The 19993-nt window shown below is 42.1% G+C and overlaps 1 protein-coding gene and 2 long non-coding RNA genes across 9 annotated transcripts in view; 1 reads left to right on the top strand and 2 right to left on the bottom strand.

Annotated features, from left to right (window-relative positions):
- Nucleotides 1-2596, bottom strand: part of LOC106603548 (uncharacterized) — a 101929-nt gene extending 99333 nt beyond the window's left edge. For both annotated transcript variants that reach the window (XR_001328432.3, XR_006769644.2), the window contains exon 1: nt 1615-2596. This is a non-coding gene — a long non-coding RNA (uncharacterized LOC106603548). The remainder of the gene's footprint in view (nt 1-1614) is intronic.
- LOC106603550 (uncharacterized) lies at nt 598-5401 on the top strand. The gene is made up of 3 exons (XR_001328437.3): nt 598-748; nt 2613-2813; nt 3008-5401. It is a non-coding gene; the product is annotated as an uncharacterized LOC106603550 (long non-coding RNA).
- Nucleotides 5402-13820: 8419 nt separating this feature from the next.
- usp25 (ubiquitin specific peptidase 25) overlaps nt 13821-19993 on the bottom strand; it is a 68841-nt gene continuing 62668 nt past the window's right edge. For all 6 annotated transcript variants that reach the window (XM_014197388.3, XM_014197392.3, XM_014197390.3 and 3 more), the window contains one exon: nt 13821-14587. In XM_014197388.3, the coding sequence (XP_014052863.1) occupies nt 14415-14587 (173 nt within the window). In that variant the 3' untranslated portion in view covers nt 13821-14414. The remainder of the gene's footprint in view (nt 14588-19993) is intronic.

Here is a 19993-nt window from a genome sequence, read left to right as displayed (position 1 = left end):
AGACCTGGTCATGATTGCAGTAATATGTTTAAAAGTCCTGGCAAGCCCTTAGTATAAATGTACCCTATCATTTTACTGGCTTTGGCACGAATTAAATCATGAACATTCTATCAAAGATTTGTATATCTAACCCACTGTTCTGTGATTTAACTGTTGTTCTCTGACATCAAACTTGTCCTGGTCATTATGAAAAAGTTTAAACAAAAACGGCAGTCTGCATAAAGCAGCCTGGTCCAAATAGCAACATTACCTGCTTTATTTTCTGCACCAGAAAAACCCATCCGTTTAAAAATGTATGTGGGATATGTACATCTAGCAAGCCAGGCAACTAAAAGCAACTTTCTAGACAATGTTCTGGTTTGTTACTAGCTAGCTTGTTTGTTAGCTAGCTCGGGTCATATTCATGATTGCACGTTGAGTCACAATATTGTTTTGGACGTTCCTTTCAGGACTGACCATACCGCTCGCGTCGCGTGTACGAGCGTTGCAAAATAAATTTACACATATGCTAAAATAGAAGTCAGTTCTATTTGTGATGATGAACGTGGTGCAAGTACTGCCATCTCCTCATTGGTTCATAGAAGCATATAGCCACGTGCCATCTCCTCCTCAGATGAACTGTGATCGGTCGGTCGTGGTAATACACTTTATTATGAAAGTTAGATGCCGGTCGCCATATAAAGTCCGATTCGGTTGACAGTTTTATGTGTGGATTAATTGTTGGAGTAGAGGACCTTGTGCATTTCAGGTAAAATAACAACTCTACGTTTATATCCCAGGGCAAATTAGATAGCAACAGCAAGCTAGTTAAAGAGGACAAATTAGCTAGCAACTGCTAGCTAGCTAAATTGCCATAAATGTTTGCCTTTCGACCTGTCCCCAAATTAATATAATTGGTTCAGAGTTTGTTTTGATACTTCAACCTGCGTGTCGTGATCGCGTTTGGAGCACACGTGCCTCTGTTTTGGGTATGGTGAGCATTCTACTCAATGTTTCCTCATTGGGCGTTGATGAAGATTTGGTTCAAGTGCATTAACTGTGGCTTGAAAACACCCTTACATTTCTAAAGGCAAATAATTTGTAGGAACACTCATCATTTGGATGTTGCCAGATAGACTTTAATTGTTACAGCGTTAGCTAGCTAAGATTGAGGTGAGACTTCCAGATTTTAGCTATCTAACGTTACTGTAATGTTAGCATTGCTAGTTATTTTTGGGGAACTTTGATACTGTAGCTAATGACAACATCGCCATCTGTCTAAAGTAAATTTGACAACATAATGATGGCAAAGTTGTTTCCTACTAAATATGTGTAGACTAGCAATGCCATCGTATTCCCAAGCCCCTATAGTGTAATTTAGACGAAACAGTCATTAGCCCCGGTTTAAAGTCATTAGCCAGCCCCGTTCTACTTTTGAGGATCAATATGGCTGCGGCGTCTGTAGAACGTTCATAACAATGGCAACGACGTGACGGAGGTGCAATCATGAAAAGCAAATTACCAAAACATATCTGACAATGTTTTGAGTTTAACTGTAGCCAACATTTTATTCACCATAACAGGAAAATTAACACATTACAAATTATCTGAAAGTATGGCGAGCTTCTAACTTACTGTTTGTGGATGTGAAGAAATGAAAGCAGTGCATTGCATTCTGTCCTATTTGAGGAATTTACAACTTGATCAACGCTGCTTCAGGTTACCTGACAACGGTTGCAACAACAGGGTCAAAGTTGAATGTTTCTTGCTCGGTCACTGCCTAAGTAATGGCTCTATAAAAGGTGAAATAGGTAAAGAAGGGGCTGTTTGAAAAGGGGATCATATAAACATTGCCCAATTGTTTTTACAGGCAACATACTTTGAATCCTGAGTGAAAGAAGTACAAGTCACTCCCTTTCCCCACTCCTTGTCTCTCTTTGTCTCGGTCAATACTCATGAGGGTGAAAGCTGAGGACATTAGAATCAAATCAAAGTTTATTTGTCACGTGCACCAAATACAAACAGGTGTAGACCTTACAGTGAAATGCTTACTTAAAGGCTCTAACCAACAGTGCAAAAAAGGTATTAGGTGAACAATGGGTTCACCTAACAATAGAAGCAGCACAGACACCAGTGCCCTTGTCTTCAAGGTTTAAACATGCACATCTACAATACCAAACCAAAACTATGGTGCCTAAACCACACATAATTACTGCCAGTAGAACGGTCCTAGTCATTTAAAATATCAGTTTTCAAAGGCAAGTTCAAATACTGCACTGAACAAAAATATAAACTTAAGTGTTGGTCCCATGTTTCATGACCTGAAATAAATACCCATAAAAAGCAAATTTCTCTTACATTTTGTGCACATCCTTGTTAGTGAGCATTTCTCCTTTGCCAAGATAATCCATCCACTTGACTGGTTTTGCATATCAAGAAGATGATTAAACAGCATGCTCAATACACAGGTGCACCTTGTGCTGGAGACTATAAAAGGCCACTAAAATTTGCAGATGTCTCAAGTTGAGGGAGCATGCAATTGGCATGCTGACTGTAGAAATGTCCAACAGAGCTGTTGACAGAACTTAATGTTCATTTCTCTACCATAAGCTGCCTCCAATGTCGTTTTACAGAATTTGGCAGTACGTCCAACCAGCCTCACAACCACAGACCACGTGTAACCACGCTAGCCCAGGACCTCCACATCCGGCTTCGTCACCTGGGTGATTGTCTGAGACCAGCCACCTGGACAGCTGATGAAACTGTGGGTTTGCACAAATCTCGGCACAAACTGTACCGGGATGATGGCAGACAGCGTGTTTGGCATTGTGTGGGTGAGTAGTTTGCTGATGTCAACATTGTGAACAGTGCCCCATGGTGGAGGAGGGGTTATGGTATGGGCAGGCATAAGCTATGGACAACCAACTAGGGCTGTCCAACTAAAAAAAATCTTGGTCGACCAAGAGTTCTGTTCTTTTGACAAAATGATTGGTTGAACTTTTAAAATGTTTTTTTTTTTTTTCCCCAGACTTGCTGCGCTGTGCCATCCCCACGGCTTCCACAAAGGATCAGTCCACTCAGACAGGCGCAAATCAGACAGGTGTCTTCTTTTTTTTTTGCTACTGCTCGACTAAAAGAAGTCTCAGTCGACCAACAGCCTATCGACTGTTTCAAACAATCAACCAATCGACTATATGGGGTCAGCACTACAACGAACACAATTGGATTTTATCGATGGCAATTTGAATGCATAGAGATACCATGATGAGATCATGAGGCCCATTGTCATGCCATTCCTCCGCCACCATCACTGCATGTTTCAGCATGATAATGCACAGCCCCATGTTGCAATGATCTGTACACAATTCCTGGAAGATGAAAATGGCCCAGTTCTTCCACGGCCTGAAAACTCATTGAGCATGTTTGGGATGCTCTGGGTCGGTGTATGACAGCGTTTTCCAGTTTACGTCAATATCCGCCAACTCCGCACAGCCATTGAAGAGGTCTGGGACAATATTCCACAGGCCACAATCAACAGGTTGATCAACACTACGCAAAGGATATGTGTCGCGCTGCATGAGGCAAATCGTGGATACACCAGATAAGGGCTGGTTTTCTGATCCACGCCACTACTTTCTTTTTAAGGTATCTGTGACCAACAGATGTATGTCTGTATTCCCTGGCATGTGAAATCCATAAATTGGGGTCTATCAATTGACTGATTTTCTTAAATGAACTGTAACTCTTTGAAATTGTTGCATGTTGTGTTTCTTTTTTGTTCAGTGTATTTTGTTTAACATTGGCTCAAACTTCAGAGGCTTAACATATTTCTATGAGAAAATAAATTGAAAGGTGTACACAACACAGTTTGACGATACTGATGGACTCCACATTAGACTATCATAAACATAGGAGCCCCTGACAATGAGCATCCTGTTGCAGGCTTATCTGGGGGACAACCTGCTGCCTATCTTTCTACATAGAATGATTGCATGCAGAGCATGAACAGTGTGTAGGCACGCATCCCTGGTAGCACTTTTATACTTTTTATTTTTTCAAGCAAGTTCCCATAGTTCAGAGAGAGAGAGAGCATAACCTCAGAGTACCACTCATTTCCCTCCTTCCTGAAACTGAGAAATAAGGTTGTCACTAAAAGTTCACCAACTATGCTGATACTGAGCCATTGAGAGGATAAAATTAATTCTAAAATGTCAAATGAGGCAAGAAACAACTCAAAACCAGGGAGCGATGAAAAGGTACAACAGACGGTTATCGGTGTCGTGATAGAGCAAGAGACAGAACAGACACAGTGCAGACCACTGCTTTGAAGAACGGTAATGCTGATTTCCCCGATCAACAGGATAACTAACACACACAGAGTGTAATCTACGTGAGCAAGGCAATATGCTGAACATAATTAATTACCGCAAGATGTAAATGAGCTTCTTCCCCAGTAGTCAGTGAATGGCTGGGATGGACGCGGCGCAGCGTGTATGGTTGAAGCAGGGTGCCGGCCCGTGTAGCTAGATTGGTTGCCACCAGACTCCCAGTAACGTGGAAGATATAGACAGTGCCGCCTCGCTTCTTGTTTGTCCACTGATGGGAGTCTTGTTTAGCCCAGCTGCGTCTCCATGGAAGTGGCACCTTGAGAGGCTCCACCACCCCCCCACCCCTCCCAATCCCCCGTTTGCCCATGCAGCTTCCCAGCACACCCTGGTGTGAGGCAGTGTTTGTCAAGATACACCAGCCCCTGGCACAAAGCCCAGACGGCATTTTTCCCCCGTGCAACTTTTATCCAACGTAAAACAGAAGCCAACAAGGACAGGGCTCTTAGAAAGCATCATTAGGCACTAAGTGAACAGACAGCAATTTGAGCCCCCCCCCCCTCCTAGTCTTTTTTTGTGGGGGGGTTCTTTTCTCAAGCTTTATACCGACCAAAGGTGTCCGTTGATTGATATTCAGCTCACGGAAGAAAAAGACGTCCGTGAACAAAAAAGGGAACATATCGGTGCTGAATGGTTTTGAAAAGAATGTCCTCTGCTGCTTTCTATTTATACAATCTCTGCAGATTGCCAGCAGCGTGAACCCAGAGTTGTCAATATTTTATTAGCCTTTTGCTCATACAAAAGAGGCCACCACAATTGGTCCTGCTAAGGGCTGAATTAATACATCTCTTTCTTTGCTAACTTTTTAGGTAAGATGGAGGGTGACTCATGCACAAATATATGCAATAATAAAAAACTATTTTGAATCCTTGTTGAGCGGTTCAGTTTTTTGGGAACTTCAGTATATGAAGAAGTATCACATTTTCAGACAGACAATAGAATAGAACACCTAAACTGTTTTTTCCTGTAATCTATCAACAACATGAACCATCTTCCTCTGTATCCTCCGTTCTCGGGCCAATCAGTGCTTGGCTCACTGCGGCAGGGAGCAGCACAATAGGTAGGTTAGGCGGCAGCCATGATGCAGCCTGTCTGGTGGCCAATGTTTTGGAGCAGGTGGACGACAGACCAGGGCTTATTACTGCTCATTTACTCAAACAGGAAGTGGTCATTAAAGGCCCAATGCAGCCATGTTTATATTCTGGGTAAAAATGAAGTACCTTACTGTAATACATGTCTATTAGAATGGGCAAAAATAGTGTTTTATCAAAAAACTTTCTCAAGCAAGATTTTTGCTAGGACTGTCTAGTAGTGGTCTGAGTGGGGAAGGGAAAATGGAAAACTAGCAGTTATTGGCAGAGAGGTTTGGAACTCTTATTGGTCTATTAATCAATTTACCGCATGGTGACGTCGCCATGGAAAGCCAAAACTCCCCTCTGTGCAAACCTGCTGATTAGAAGGTCCTGTGTAGAACTATCAGGAAATAACACTGATCAAATTTGATCACACTTTTACAGTGTTAGTTTCATCAGCCTTTGTACAATTTGATATAAAACAAAGGTAAAACATCATTTTGACTACACTGGGCCTTTAAACCATAGCTGCCAAGTAGGGCCGGGACGATGCCAGTATCGCAATACTCTCGTGGCAAGGAAAGAAAACACAAAGTGGATTTAACTTCATTAGGAAAACAGCCCTAATGTTGGACAAAAACAACATTATGTTGTCATCCAGTCACATTAATGTATTTAGTTTCCAAGCTACAGTACACAATACTTTACATACAGCAGGTTTGCTAAAGGACCAAAGAATTTGGTCTGCTTCGTGTTTTCTTTTTTTCCATGGAAAAAATATTGCGATACTGCCAAGTCTCTGTCTGTCTGACGGAGGGTCCTGTTTCATTGCATCAGATGAATTACAATGTGAACGTATTCACTCTGGAAAATAAACAGAAAAACAAGTGGCAGCCAGGAAGCATGCACCACCCTCCTCCCACACAGTAGGTATTATTATTCAAAAACTCAGCCAGTAATACAAACCAAACATGTAAATGATAACAAAACCCTCAACAACAGGAAGTGTTCCAGGAAGTGTGGTTAATCCCAGACCCCATAAATGCGATACACAATCACTAGCGGCAACAGTGCAAAAATGATTTACATTTACATTTAAGTCATTTAGCAGACGCTCTTATCCAGAGCGACTTACAAATTGGTGCATTCCCCTTATGATATCCAGTGGAACAACCACTTTACAATAGTGCATCTAAATCTTTTAAGGGGGGGGTAGAAGGATTACTTTATCCTATCCTAGGTATTCCTTAAAGAGGTGGGGTTTCAGGTGTCTCCGGAAGGTGGTGATTGACTCCGCTGTCCTGGCGTCGTGAGGGAGCTTGTTCCACCATTGGGGTGTCAGAGCAGCGAACAGTTTTTTAATGATCTCTATATAAAACAGAGTAATAATAATGTCAATGTTTAACCACACACATAAAAGCACAACTGAATTGAGATCAAAGTAATTCAACAAAAAATGAATATTTTTCACTGAAATTATCACTAAATTCACAAAAGGAAAAATGTTTAACCAGCCATTTAGGCTGTTCTCAGAGCAGATAAAATCCCTTTCTGAGGTGGTTACTTACATACGCTCCTAGTGTAGACAAAAGCCAATCACAAGATAATTCTAAGGGTAACATGAGTGCTTGGATGGGAGTAGCCTATAGATCCAATAAATATTCTGAGTATCAAGACAAGAATGTGTGTGATGCACGCTGAAATAAGATGATTACATCATTATGTCCCTCAACAAATATTAATGGCCTTGTGAATGCACGCGCACACACACGCACACAATAACCCCTGGTAGGTTATTGTTTGAGAGCAGAGGGTAAAAGAACAGACCGACAGCTTGCATCTCCACCTCATATCAGTATTGGGTCTTATGACAACGGTCGCTGCAAGTCAGAGCCAGAGCAGTAGCTCATTGATTCTGAGACAGATGCCATCCACATCGGCTAGGGGATGGAACAGCGTGTCAGGTGTCACAGGACGTCTAGACGATCAGAACAATAGAAGCATTGCCATGGAAACTGCTCTCTTATCAGCGGAGTGTGGCGGTCAACAATGGGAGAGAAGTCATTTAACAGATACATTCTGTCTGGCCCTTTGAAAGCCAGACCAATTTTAAAGAAAGCGCCCAGAAGGGATTAAAAGGGAATAATTCACTGAATGGAATGATGGATGCTTTCGTTAACCTAATCGAGTTTAAGCAAGGTTACCCTTTCAGGATTATTTATGTTTTAAGTTTAATTTAAGAAAAAGAAAAATGCGACTTTGTAAGCTTGGCCCTACCTCATGGAGTTGTCATTACAGTAGCCTAGACCTAATTGTTGCCAAAATGTGCTTTTTGGTGTTCATTTAAGGTTAGGCATAAGGTTAGCAGTGTGGTTACTGTTAGGTTTAAAATCACATTTTAAGAAGAGACATTGTAGAAATAGGTGGACTTTAGACTTTGTAGCTGTGGCAACTAGTGACGACCCTAATTGTAAAACCTTAACATGGTTCAATATATTTTATACATTACATTTACATTTAAGTCATTTAGCAGACGCTCTTATCCAGAGCGACTTACAAATTGGTGCATTCACCTTATGATATCCAGTGGAACAACCACTTTACAATAGTGCATCTAAATATTTTAAGGGGGGGGGGGGAGTTAGAAGGATTACTTTATCCTATCCTAGGTATTGCTTAAAGAGGTGGGGTTTCAGGTGTCTCCGGAAGGTGGTGATTGACTCCGCTGTCCTGGCGTCGTGAGGGAGCTTGTTCCACCATTGGGGTGCCAGAGCAGCGAACAGTTTTGACTGGGCTGAGCGGGAACTGTGCTTCCTCAGAGGTATATTATACCTAATATAGATCAGCTTGATAGGTAGGAAATCACATATTTAGTCCTTCAAAACTTCAAATATCAAAGCACTTCTACAAAAAAAGACATGACTTGAGAGATATGGCAGCGCAGCTTGCCCAGAGGCCACAATTACTAGGCCTAGCTAGCCAGGATATTGGTTACCTTGGTTAGCCTGGGCTTGGTTTCCTAAAAGCATCATAGCACTACGATCATCATTAGTCCATTTAGTTTTAACGGAATTAAGATGATCTTAGTGCTACAATGCCTTTGAGAAAGCCAGCCCTGGTATTATCAGCGCTCTGTTTAGAAACACCTGAGATATGTAGCCTATTTCTTCCCGAAATGTTATTGAGTCAAAACATTTTGCCACCAATTCAAACCAGGTCTAAAGTAAACTGGCCATAAAAAAAAGTATGTTGTGTGCAGCCAGTGCTGTTTACCTTTCTCACGACTGTGCTCATGGTTTCAGCTCGTGCCATCTCATCTTCTCCACGTGTTACCACACCTGCACACCAACAACTACACTGCTCAAAAAAATAAAGGGAACACTTAAACAACACAATGTAACTCCAAGTCAATTACACTTCTGTGAAATCAAACTGTCCACTTAGGAAGCAACACTGATTGACAATAAATTTCACATGCTGTTGTGCAAATGGAATAGACAACAGGTGGAAATTATAGGCAATTAGCAAGACACCCCCAATAAAGAAGTGGTTCTGCAGGTGGGGACCACAAACCACTTCTCAGTTCCTATGCTTCCTGGCTGATGTTTTGGTCACTTTTGAATGCTGGCGGTGCTTTCACTCTAGTGGTAGCATGAGAACCCACACAAGTGGCTCAGGTAGTGCAGCTCATCCAGGATGGCACATCAATGTGAGCTGTGGCAAGAAGGTTTGCTGTGTCTGTCAGCGTAGTGTCCAGAGCATGGAGGCGCTACCAGGAGACAGGCCAGTACATCAGGAGATGTGGAGGAGGCCGTAGGAGGGCAACAACCCAGCAGCAGGACCGCTACCTCCGCCTTTGTGCAAGGAGGAGCAGGAGAAGCACTGCCAGAGCCCTGCAAAATGACCTCCAGCAGGCCACAAATGTGCATGTGTCTGCTCAAACGGTCAGAAACAGACTCCATGAGGGTGGTATGAGGGCCCGACGTCCACAGGTGGGGGTTGTGCTTACAGCCCAACACCGTGCAGGACGTTTGGCATTTGCCAGAGAACACCAAGATTGGCAAATTCGCCACTGGCGCCCTGTGCTCTTCACAGATGAAAGCAGGTTCACACTGAGCAGGTGACAGAGTCTGGAGACGCCGTGGAGAACGTTCTGCTGCCTGCAACATCCTCCAGCATGACCGGTTTGGCGGTGGGTCAGTCATGGTGTGGGGTGGCATTTCTTTGGGGGGCCGCACAGCCCTCCATGTGCTCACCAGAGGTAGCCTGACTGCCATTAGGTACCGAGATGAGATCCTCAGACCCCTTGTGAGACCATATGCTGGTGCGGTTGGCCCTGGGTTCCTCCTAATGCAAGACAATGCTAGACCTCGTGGCTGGAGTGTGTCAGCAGTTCCTGCAAGAGGAAGGCATTGATGCTATGGACTGGCCTGCCCGTTCCCCAGACCTGAATCCAATTGAGCACATCTGGGACATCATGTCTCGCTCCATCCACCAACGCCACGTTGCACCACAGACTGTCCAGGAGTTGGCGGATGCTTTAGTCCAGGTCTGGGAGGAGATCCCTCAGGAGACCATCCGCCACCTCATCAGGAGCATGCCCAGGCATTGTAGGGAGGTCATACAGGCACGTGGAGGCCACACACACTACTGAGCCTCCTTTTGACTTGTTTTAAGGACATTACATCAAAGTTGGATCAGACTGTAGTGTGGTTTTCCACTTTAATTTTGAGTGTGACTCCAAATCCAGACCTCCATGGGTTGATAAATTGGATTTCCATTGATTATTTTTGTGTGATTTTGTTGTCAGCACTATTCAACTATGTAAAGAAAAAAGTATTTAATAAGATTATTTCTTTCATTCAGATCTAGGATGTGTTGTTTAAGTGTTCCCTTTATTTTTTTGAGCAGTATATTTTTCATACACGAGCCTTTTTTAATTAGAAAATATTTTGAGTAGTCTCATAATTATTGTTTAAACTATAGTTAAAGCTGTCGACTTAATGCGATCTTACAGTGACCAATGGTCAGGAGAACATCACTCATCACTGTTTTAAACTCGGCTGTTCAGTACATTGTAGCCATGAGGTGATCTGAAACCCCCGCCAAAGAAATCAGTATCATATACAGTACCATAGCTTTGGGACACAAAATTGAGAGATACAGACTCCCAATGTTGTGTCCCGAAACTAACAGTACCACTGCTGCTAGCTTGACATTTGTGATTTCTAAAGTTTGAGTCACATTACCTTCCGAATTATTTTGTCAGACAGGCAGTGCTTGACTTGGACTGAAATAGGTGCCGGTATTTTTTTGTGCGGTTTACATTGAGGTGCAGAAGCTCCACAATACTTATGAGCTAATATTCTATAAGACGAACAGGAGCTTAAGCAGTAGAACATTTTAGTTGTTGGTACTCAGCTCCGGCCCAAGTCAAGCACTGCAGATAGGTATTTTAAGCAGACGATGTTCTTCATGATTAGCCCACAAACGAAGGATTTATTTTCCCTATCACCCGGAAACTTCACTCAATTGCATCCTTTAAAAAAAAAAATCTAAAGATCAACAAAGGGTGCGTTCGTAAAAAGAGAGCAGAATAACTGATGAATTGATTAAAGCTCAACACCAGTTGAATATGGCCGGTGTCAGTAAACGTCGACATAAAATGCGTAATTAAATTGTTGCCATCAGCAGTTAGTCACCAACGCTCTAACATGGAAACAGCCTAACCAGCTCTGCTAGGTGGAGTAACATCGTCAGAGTGAGGTGTTCTCTTATTTGTATCTGGAAGTAGCAAGCTAGTCAACATTAGCCACTTAGCTTGGGTGCTTGACTGCTATTGTGAGGTCAGAACACTCGGATCAACCCTACTCCTCGGCCAGAGCGTCCAGTGTGCGCTCTGAACGCTCCGAGAGCGAAAAGAGTGTGCTCTGAAATCGGAGTAACTAGCCAGAGCGAATTTACTAACGCACCCTTTATTACGACAACTTATTAAAACAAATTATGGAAACATTTTGAGGCACGCAGGGCACGTGATGTCACCGTAGAACTATAAAGCTCCACTTCATATGTAATTCTAAATGTCTGCTGCTTACAAAATCTATAATAATAATACTTTTTCTTTGTTGCACAATGATTGTCCACACTTTCAAGAATGCCTGAATTGCTTCACCATGCTTTCTTTTCTGTCAAGTTTCACCATCCAATTATTTCAGGTCTACAGGAGTGCAAGTTTCAACATGGCATGGACCATGACGATATATTGGCACATGAGAACGATTAGAATATGGCAAATGAGTCATTTTACCATGACATTGTTGAATACTCGTTTCTGACTGGCTTGAAGGGCATTTTAGAGTGTGCATTATTAAAGCAATAAGGTCAAGGGGGTGTTGTATATTGTCAGTATACCACGGCTAAGGGCTGTTCTTAGGCCTGTTCTTAGCACAATGGAACGCCCTTCGCAGTGGTATATTGGTCATATACCACAAACCCCTAAGGTGCCTTATTGCTATTATAAACTGGTTATACACATAATTAGAGCAGTAAAAATAATGTTTGTCATACCGTGGTATATGTCTCATCTACCACGGCTTTCAGCCAATCAGCATTCAGAGTTTGAACCACCCAGTTCATAATCCACAAATTACCACCTGCTAAACCTAATGTTGAAATGCTTATTTACTCTGTTCCATTTCACTGCGCAATCCAGTCTCATCAACCCTGCCAGGCAATTTATAAACTCGATCTCCACTATAAAAAGCATCTAGACATTATCTCCCATTTCTTTGACTAGCATTTGGTTTTCAACAGGGAGATTTGTATAAACCTTGCTGTCTGTCTCTCCAACATTTGCAACATTGAAATTCGATCTCCAGCTGTCCCATTGTAATAAAGCATCAGCAGTCAGGCCCAGACACAGGCAGGCAGCTGTTCTCAGCCTGTCGAAATCATGAATCAGCTGACATAATTTGTAAGGATATATACAATGAAACGTCAATAGAAAACAGGTTTAAAAAAAGGAAACAAAATGCAGATGCGGTCTTTCCAGCTTCAGTTTGAAGTGATTGTGTTAGCTGTGTTGTTGGCTAGCTCATCTGAACAATAGTCAGGATCAGAGAGCACCTTTAGTTTATGGATGTATCCAAATAAATGTCACTAGAAAACAGCTTAAACAAACGCAAATGCAGTTACTTTGCTGTTATTCTGTCTGCACTGTTTGAAGTGACTAAGTAGCCATAGTTGGCTACCTAGCAAGCAAGGGTTAAGAATGTTGCCAGCCAGTATGGCAATGGAACATCATTATATCAATCATTATTATAATTCAATGGCTATAGTTCATTCTTACATCTAACTAGCAAGTCTATTTGTTTGGTTACCAAGGTAACTACTATAGCTATCTAGTCAACTACTTCAGTGAATGTTGAACACATTCTAGCGGCAAATGAGTTAAAATATAGCCATGGTATAATTAAGCAATAAGGCCTGAGGGGGTGTGGTATATGGCTAATATACCAAGGCTATTCCGTGGCATATTGGCCATATGTCAATAAGTGTTTTGTCATACGGTCTGATATACCATGGCTTTCAGCCAATGAGCATTCAGGGTTTGAAGCACCCAGTTTATAATTCCTAGTGCGTCGTGGTACACACCTTCCATGTCTTCATTATTTTCCATAGAACGCATAGCCCCTCATTGATTATCCCTTACCTAGTCGTGCTGACTTTCACAGGCTACCTGAGATATGAAACAGTTGGTGGGAGGGCATACAGGCTGTCGCTAATTTAATAATGCACAACTTGCCAAATGGGAAATGTAAAACGCTTCAATCAATGGAAACACACCCTAGCAGGCAATTTTGCAAACTTTCTAAATGTCAAGAAGGGAAAAAAAAAATCACTGGACAAGTTAATGGAAACATAACTACTGACAAGAAGCTACAATGTGGGGAATCGTAGGTGGCTTGTTTCAGCAAGTTTGAGCTTGTTCTTGATACCAGCTAGCTAACCAACAACTGTACGATGTATTTGAAAAACAAGTGCCCGTTTTGCAAATGTATTTATGTTTTCAATAAACATTGAGACAAAATATTGTTTACATGTTGTCAACTATTTAAGCCAATCCTGTCTGTTTTGCCCCATTGTTCCCCACGCTTTGGTTTTGTTGCTAAATGAAAGACCCCCCGTCTAAAAGGCAGTTTCTGATGTGTGCAAGTCATGATCCGAGGAACCAAAACACAATGGCTGACAAAACATGAAGTGCATCCAAAAACAAACTCAGAGATGCACATGATTGCATTATGTCACTTCAGGAATAATGGAGGACATTGTGGTGTTTAGTGTTAGTGCAGAAATAAAGACATGGGACATCAGACAAAGGAAATACGTATTTGGCCTAAAAGGGCCATAAATAAAATGGTATTCTCGATTTATTAACAAGCCACAGAGTGTCCATGGATGTCTACCACAGCACTCAAAACTTCTCATTTTGGTGCAGTCCCCAGACCCACTTGAGATACCTGAAGCCACAGATAAATCTCAAGTTTCTACTTTCGTCGCTTTAGAAAAAAACTAAAAAAACAATATGATAATACTGTACCAAACTAATGGCAGAGCAGCTGGGAGAAGGGGAAAAGGGATGTTTAAGAAAGGGCCGGGGGACAACAAAAAACAGCTACAAAAAAAAAACTGCCTCAACCTCATTTAACAAAGCTTGGAGCAGCATGCGCTGGCTTTCAATCACTGCAAGATCGACATTTTCACTACTTTTTCCAACTGTCCGTTCATTCATACATTTTTCTGTTGCGTTTTGCTTAAAAAATATAATTGAAATTATTATTATAATGTTAAAACCTTTAGCAGCAAAAGAGAAACAGAGGAATAACAGCTAGCGACCCCTGGTTTATAAGGAAGGCATGGGTTAAAAGAGGTCCATGAGTGAGTGCCCGGGGGGCCGTGAGGCTGCTGCTCCCTCAGCTCATCTCCCGTCTGCAGGCACCCGGCTCAGGGAGGCCATGACACGGCCGTAGCGCTCAACCAGCTCTAGGGTGGAGTAGGTGGGCAGCTTCGGAGGGTCGTGGAAGCTTTTGATCTCTGTCGAGCAGTCGAGTAACTTGGGGAGGAAGTCCGTCAGCTTCTCCTGAAGGTTGGCTGCAGCAGGAGGGGGAGAACAATGACAGAGAAAAAGAAAGAATGATTATTTCAATGTCCTTGCTTGCGTCACTCTCCAGAGTCACATCCAGTTACCAAACAGAAATCATAAGCTAAATATTTTCACTGTGATAGCACAAGCTCTTGGTAAGCATGCTCGTCTAGTAAAACACAGACTGAGTAAATAAGATGAAAGGGGCCCTAGTTGGCTGTTGATCAAAGAAGATACTGCTGGGTCAGTTTTATGAATCCAATCTAACTTTTTCCTGGACTAGAGGCTAAGACTCCACTGAACCACTTTCTCTAAACGAACAATTTGGGTAAAATTCTGCCAACACAAAGTGGGTATATCCCTGGTTGTTATGGCTAGGCTGGTCTGGCTGCTAATATCAACTCATTTGACCATGTCCCTGACCACACTTCATGTGCCTTCCAAATTAAACTAGAGCAGAATAACAACCAAACATTCAGTAGATCTCCAGTACCACACATCTATACCCCCTGGCCTCTATGCTCTTGTACCCCTTTCACACTATTGTGCCAAACCAAACCATACTGTGCTGCCTCGGATATGTAATTTTCGCATTGCAGCATGATTCAAGCAACTACAAAGGCTGCCTAACCAGGACAGCGCAGTACAGCTTGGCTCAGTAGTGTGAAAATGCTCTTAGTTCCTTCTGTCATTGGACTTTTATGGACTTGGGAGATTAGCCCCTTAAGCGTGTAATATGGGCTAAAAGAGATACAAACAAGGGCTGCCCCCCCCCAAAAAAAAATCTGGGTCGACCTAGAGTTGTCAGTTCTTTTGACCAATCCATGAAATGTTAAAACGTGTGTTTTTCCATATAAACTCAGAAAAAAAGAAACGTCCTCTCACTGTCAACTGCGATCATTTTCAGCAAACTTAACATGTGTAAATATTTGTATGAACATAACAAGATTCAACAACTGAGGCATAACCTGAACAAGTTCCACAGACATGTGACTAACAGAAATTGAATAATGTGTCCCTGAACAAAGGGGGGGGGGGGGGGGGTCAAAATCAAAAGTAACAGTCAGTATCTGGTGTGGCCACCAGCTGCATTAAGTACTGCCGTGCAACTCCTCCTCAAGGACTACACCAGATTTGCCAGTTCTTGCTGTGAGATGTTACCCCACTCTTCCACCAAGGCACCTGCAAGTTCCCGGACATTTCTGGGGGGGAATGGCCCTAGCCCTCACCCTCCGATTCAACAGGTCCCAGACGTGCTCAATGGGATTGAGATCTGGGCTCTTCGCTGGCCATGGCAGAACACTGACATTCCTGTCTTGCAAGAAATCACGCACAGAACAAGCAGTATGGCTGGTGGCATTGTAATGCTGGAGGGTCATGTCGGGATGAGCCTGCAGGAAGGGTACCACTAGGGAGGAGGATGTCTTCCTGTACCTGTCCCGCAGGTGTGATGTTCGGACGTACTGATCCTGTGCGGGTGTTGTTACATGTGGTCTTCCACTGCGAGGACGATCAGCTGTCTGTCCTGTCTCCCTGTAGCGCTGTCTTATGCGTCTCACAGTACGGACATTGCAATTTATTTCCCTGGCCACATCTGCAGTCCTCATGCCTCCTTGCAGCATGCCTAAGGCACGTTCACGCAGATGAGCAGGGACCTTGGGCATCTTTCTTTTGGTCTTTTTCAGAGTCAGCAGAAAGGCCTCTTTGGTGTCCTAAGTTTTCATAACTGTGACCTTAATTGCCTACCACCTGTAAGCTGTTAAGCGTTTTAACGACCATTCCACAGGTGCATGTTCATTAATTGTTTATGGTTCATTTATGGAACAAGCATGGGAAAGTGTTCAAACCCTTAACAATGAAGATCTGTGGATTTATTTGGATTTTTACGAATTATCTTTGAAAGACAGGGTCCTGAGAAAGGGACGTTACTTTTTTTGCTGAGATGTGTATGTATGTATGTATGTATGTATGTAGCGTACACACACACACACACACACACACACACACACACACCCCCCCCCCCCCCCCCCCCCGTTGAAGTCGGAAGGTTACATGCACTTAGGTTGGAGTCATTAAAACTAGTTTTTCAACCACTTGTTAACCTCTTTGGGCTGGGGGGCAGTATTTTCACGTTCGGATGAAAAGCGTGCCCAGAGTAAACTGCCTGCTACTCAGGCCCAGAAGCTAGAATATGCATGTAATTAGTAGATTTGGATAGAAAACACTCTAAAGTTTCCAAAACTGTTAAAATAATGTCTGTGAGTATAACAGAACTCATATGGCAGGCGAAAACCTGAGAAAAATCCAACCAGGAAGTGGGAAATCTGAGGTTTGTAGTTTTAAGTGATTGCCTATCCAATATACAGTGTAAATTTGGTCAGATTGCACTTCCCAAGGCTTCCACTAGATGTCAACAGTCTTTAGAAGTTGTTTCAGGCTTCTATTGTGAAAGGGGAGCGAATAAGAGCACTCTAAGCAGATGGCCCAGGTAAAAGCCTTTAGTTTAGTTACACGCGGCCATGAGCTCCGTTCCCTTTCATTTCTAAAGACAAAGGAATTGTCCTGTTGGAATATTATTGAAGATTTATGATAAAAATATCCTAAAGATTGATTCTATACATCGTTTGACATGTTTCTACAAACTGTAATGGAACTTTTTTGACTTTTCGTCTAGACTTAGCGCCCGCACCTTGTGCATTTGGAATAGTGAACTAAACGCACGAACAAAAAGGAGGTATTTGGACATAAAGATTAACTTTATCGAACAAAACAAACATTTATTGTGGAACTGGGATTCCTGGGAGTGCATTCCGATGAAGATCATCAAAGGTAAGTGAATATTTATAACACTATTTCTGACTTTTGTTGACTCCACAACATGGCGGGTATCTGTATGGCTTGTTTTGGTGGCTGAGCGCTGTACTCAGATTATCGCATGGTGTGCTATCACCGTAAAGCTTTTTTGAAATCTGACACAGCGGTTGCATTAAGGAGAAGTTTATCTATAATCCTATGCATAACACTTGTATCTTTCATCAAAGTTTATGATGAGTATATCTGTAAATTGATGTGGCTCTCTGCAAAATCACAGGATGTTTTGTAGGCAAAACATTACTGAACATAATGCGCCAATGTAAACAGATTTTTGGATATAAATATGAACTTTATCGAACAAAACATACATGTATTGTGTAACATGAAGTCCTATGAGTGCCACCTGATGAAGATCATCAAAGGTTAGTGATTAATTTTATCTCCATTTCTGCTTTTTGTGACTCCTCTCTTTGGCTGGAAAATGGCTGTGTTTTTTTGTGACTAGGCGCTGATCTAACATAATCGTATGGTATGCTTTCGCCGTAGAGCCTTTTTGAAATCAGACACTGTGGCTGGATTAACAAGAAGTTTATCTTTAAAATGGTGTATAATACTTGTATGTTTGAGGAATTGTAATTATGAGATTTCTGTTGTTTTGAATTTGTCGCCCTGCATTTTCACTGGCTGTTGTAGCGTCCCACATATCCCAGAAAGGTTTTCAACAAACTATAGTTTTGGCAAGTCGGTAAGGACATCTACTTTGTGCATGACAAGCAATTTTTCCAACATTTGTTTACAGATTATTTCACTTAGAATTCACTGTATCACAATTCCAGTGGGTCAGAGGTTTACATACACTAAGTTGACTGTGCCTTTAAACAGCTTGGAAAATTCCAGAAAATTATGTCATGGCTTTAGAAGCTTCTGATAGGCTAATTGACATCATTTGAGTCAATTGGAGGTGTACCTGTGGATGTATTTCAAGGCCTACCTTCAAACTCAGTGCTTATTTGCTTGACATCATGGGAAAATCAAAAGAAATCAGCCAAGACCCAAGAAAAAAATGTTGGTTCATCCTTGGGAGTGATTTCTAAATGCCTGAAGGTACCACGTTATTCTGTACAAACAATATTATACAAGTATAAACACCATGGGACCATGCAGCCGTCATACCGCTCAGGACGGAGACGCGTTGTGTCTCCTAGAGATGAACGCATTTTGGTGCGAAAAGTGCAAATCAATCCCAGAACAGGACCTTGTGAAGATGCTGGAGGAAACAGGTACAAAAGTATCTATATCCACACTAAAACAATTCCTATATTGACGTAACCTGAAAGGCCGCTCAGCAAGGAAGAAACAACTGCTCCAAAACCACCGTAAAAAAGCCAGACTACGGTTTGCAACTGCACATGGGGACAAAGAGCCTACTTTTTGGAGAAATGTTCTCTGGTCTGATGAAACAAAAATAGAACTGTTTTGTCATAATGACCATCGTTATGTTTGGAGGAAAAAGGGGGAGGCTTGCAAGCCGAAGAACACCATCCCAACCGTGAGGCATCATGTTGTGGGGGTGCTTTGCTGCAGGAGGGACTGTTGCACTTCACAAAATAGATGGCATCATGAGGAATGAAAATTATGTGGATATATAGAAGCAACATCTCAAGACATCAGTCAGGAAGTTAAAGCTTGGTCACAAATGGGTCTTCCAAATGGACAATGACTCTAAGCATACTTCCAAAGTTTCTATGGGAGGGCTTTGACCTCAATCCCATAGAAAATTTGTGGGTAGAACTAAAAAAGCGTGTGCGAGCAAGGAGGCCTATAAACCTGACTCAGTTACACCAGCTCTGTCAGGAGGAATGGGCCAAAATTCACCCAACTTATTGTGGGAAGCTTGTGGAAGGCTACCCGAAACGTTTGACCCAAGTTAAAAAAATGTAAAGGCAATGCTACCAAATAGTAATTGAGTGTATGTAAACTTCTGACCCACTGGGAATGTGATGAAAGAAATAAAAGCTGAAATTAATCACTCTACTATTATTCTGACATTTCACATTCTTAAAATAAAGTGGTGATCCTAACTGACCTAACGCAGGGAATTTTAACTAGGATTAAATGTCAGGAATTGTGAAAAACTGAGTTTAAATGTATTTGGCTAAGGTGTATGTAAACTTCTGACTTCAACTGTACATACATACCTTATGTGTTTGAATAAAATCAACTATATGTAGGCTACTGAGCTTGTCTGATGCTTTAAGAGACACAAATTACTTGAGTGAGCCAGAGATCCAGAAAGCCTAACCAGAAGCAAAAAAAAATCCTGTTCCTGACCCTCTTCCTCCCGCTACTGCTGGCCTTCGCACATTCTGCTGTTACGCTCCTAATACTGTAGGTACACCAGGGGTCGGCAACCTTTTCCATTTGGAGTGCCAATTTATCTTACCATTTCTACCAATCTGCATGCCAGTTATGATATTTATATGCACATTTTCGTGGAATAGTTTCATTGAATTTATAATGAAGGCTTCGTATCTTCGTATGGATGTATAACAGACTTTGTTTGTTTATTTGCCGTTTGAGGTGAAGAAAAAAGTACTTTC

Source organism: Salmo salar, chromosome 04 (genome assembly GCF_965601325.2).
Source record: "Salmo salar chromosome 04, fSalSal1, whole genome shotgun sequence".
Taxonomy (NCBI): Eukaryota; Metazoa; Chordata; class Actinopteri; order Salmoniformes; family Salmonidae; genus Salmo; species Salmo salar.
The sequence above is the reverse complement of the archived record's forward strand: the minus strand, read 5'-3'. Positions and strand labels throughout refer to the sequence as shown.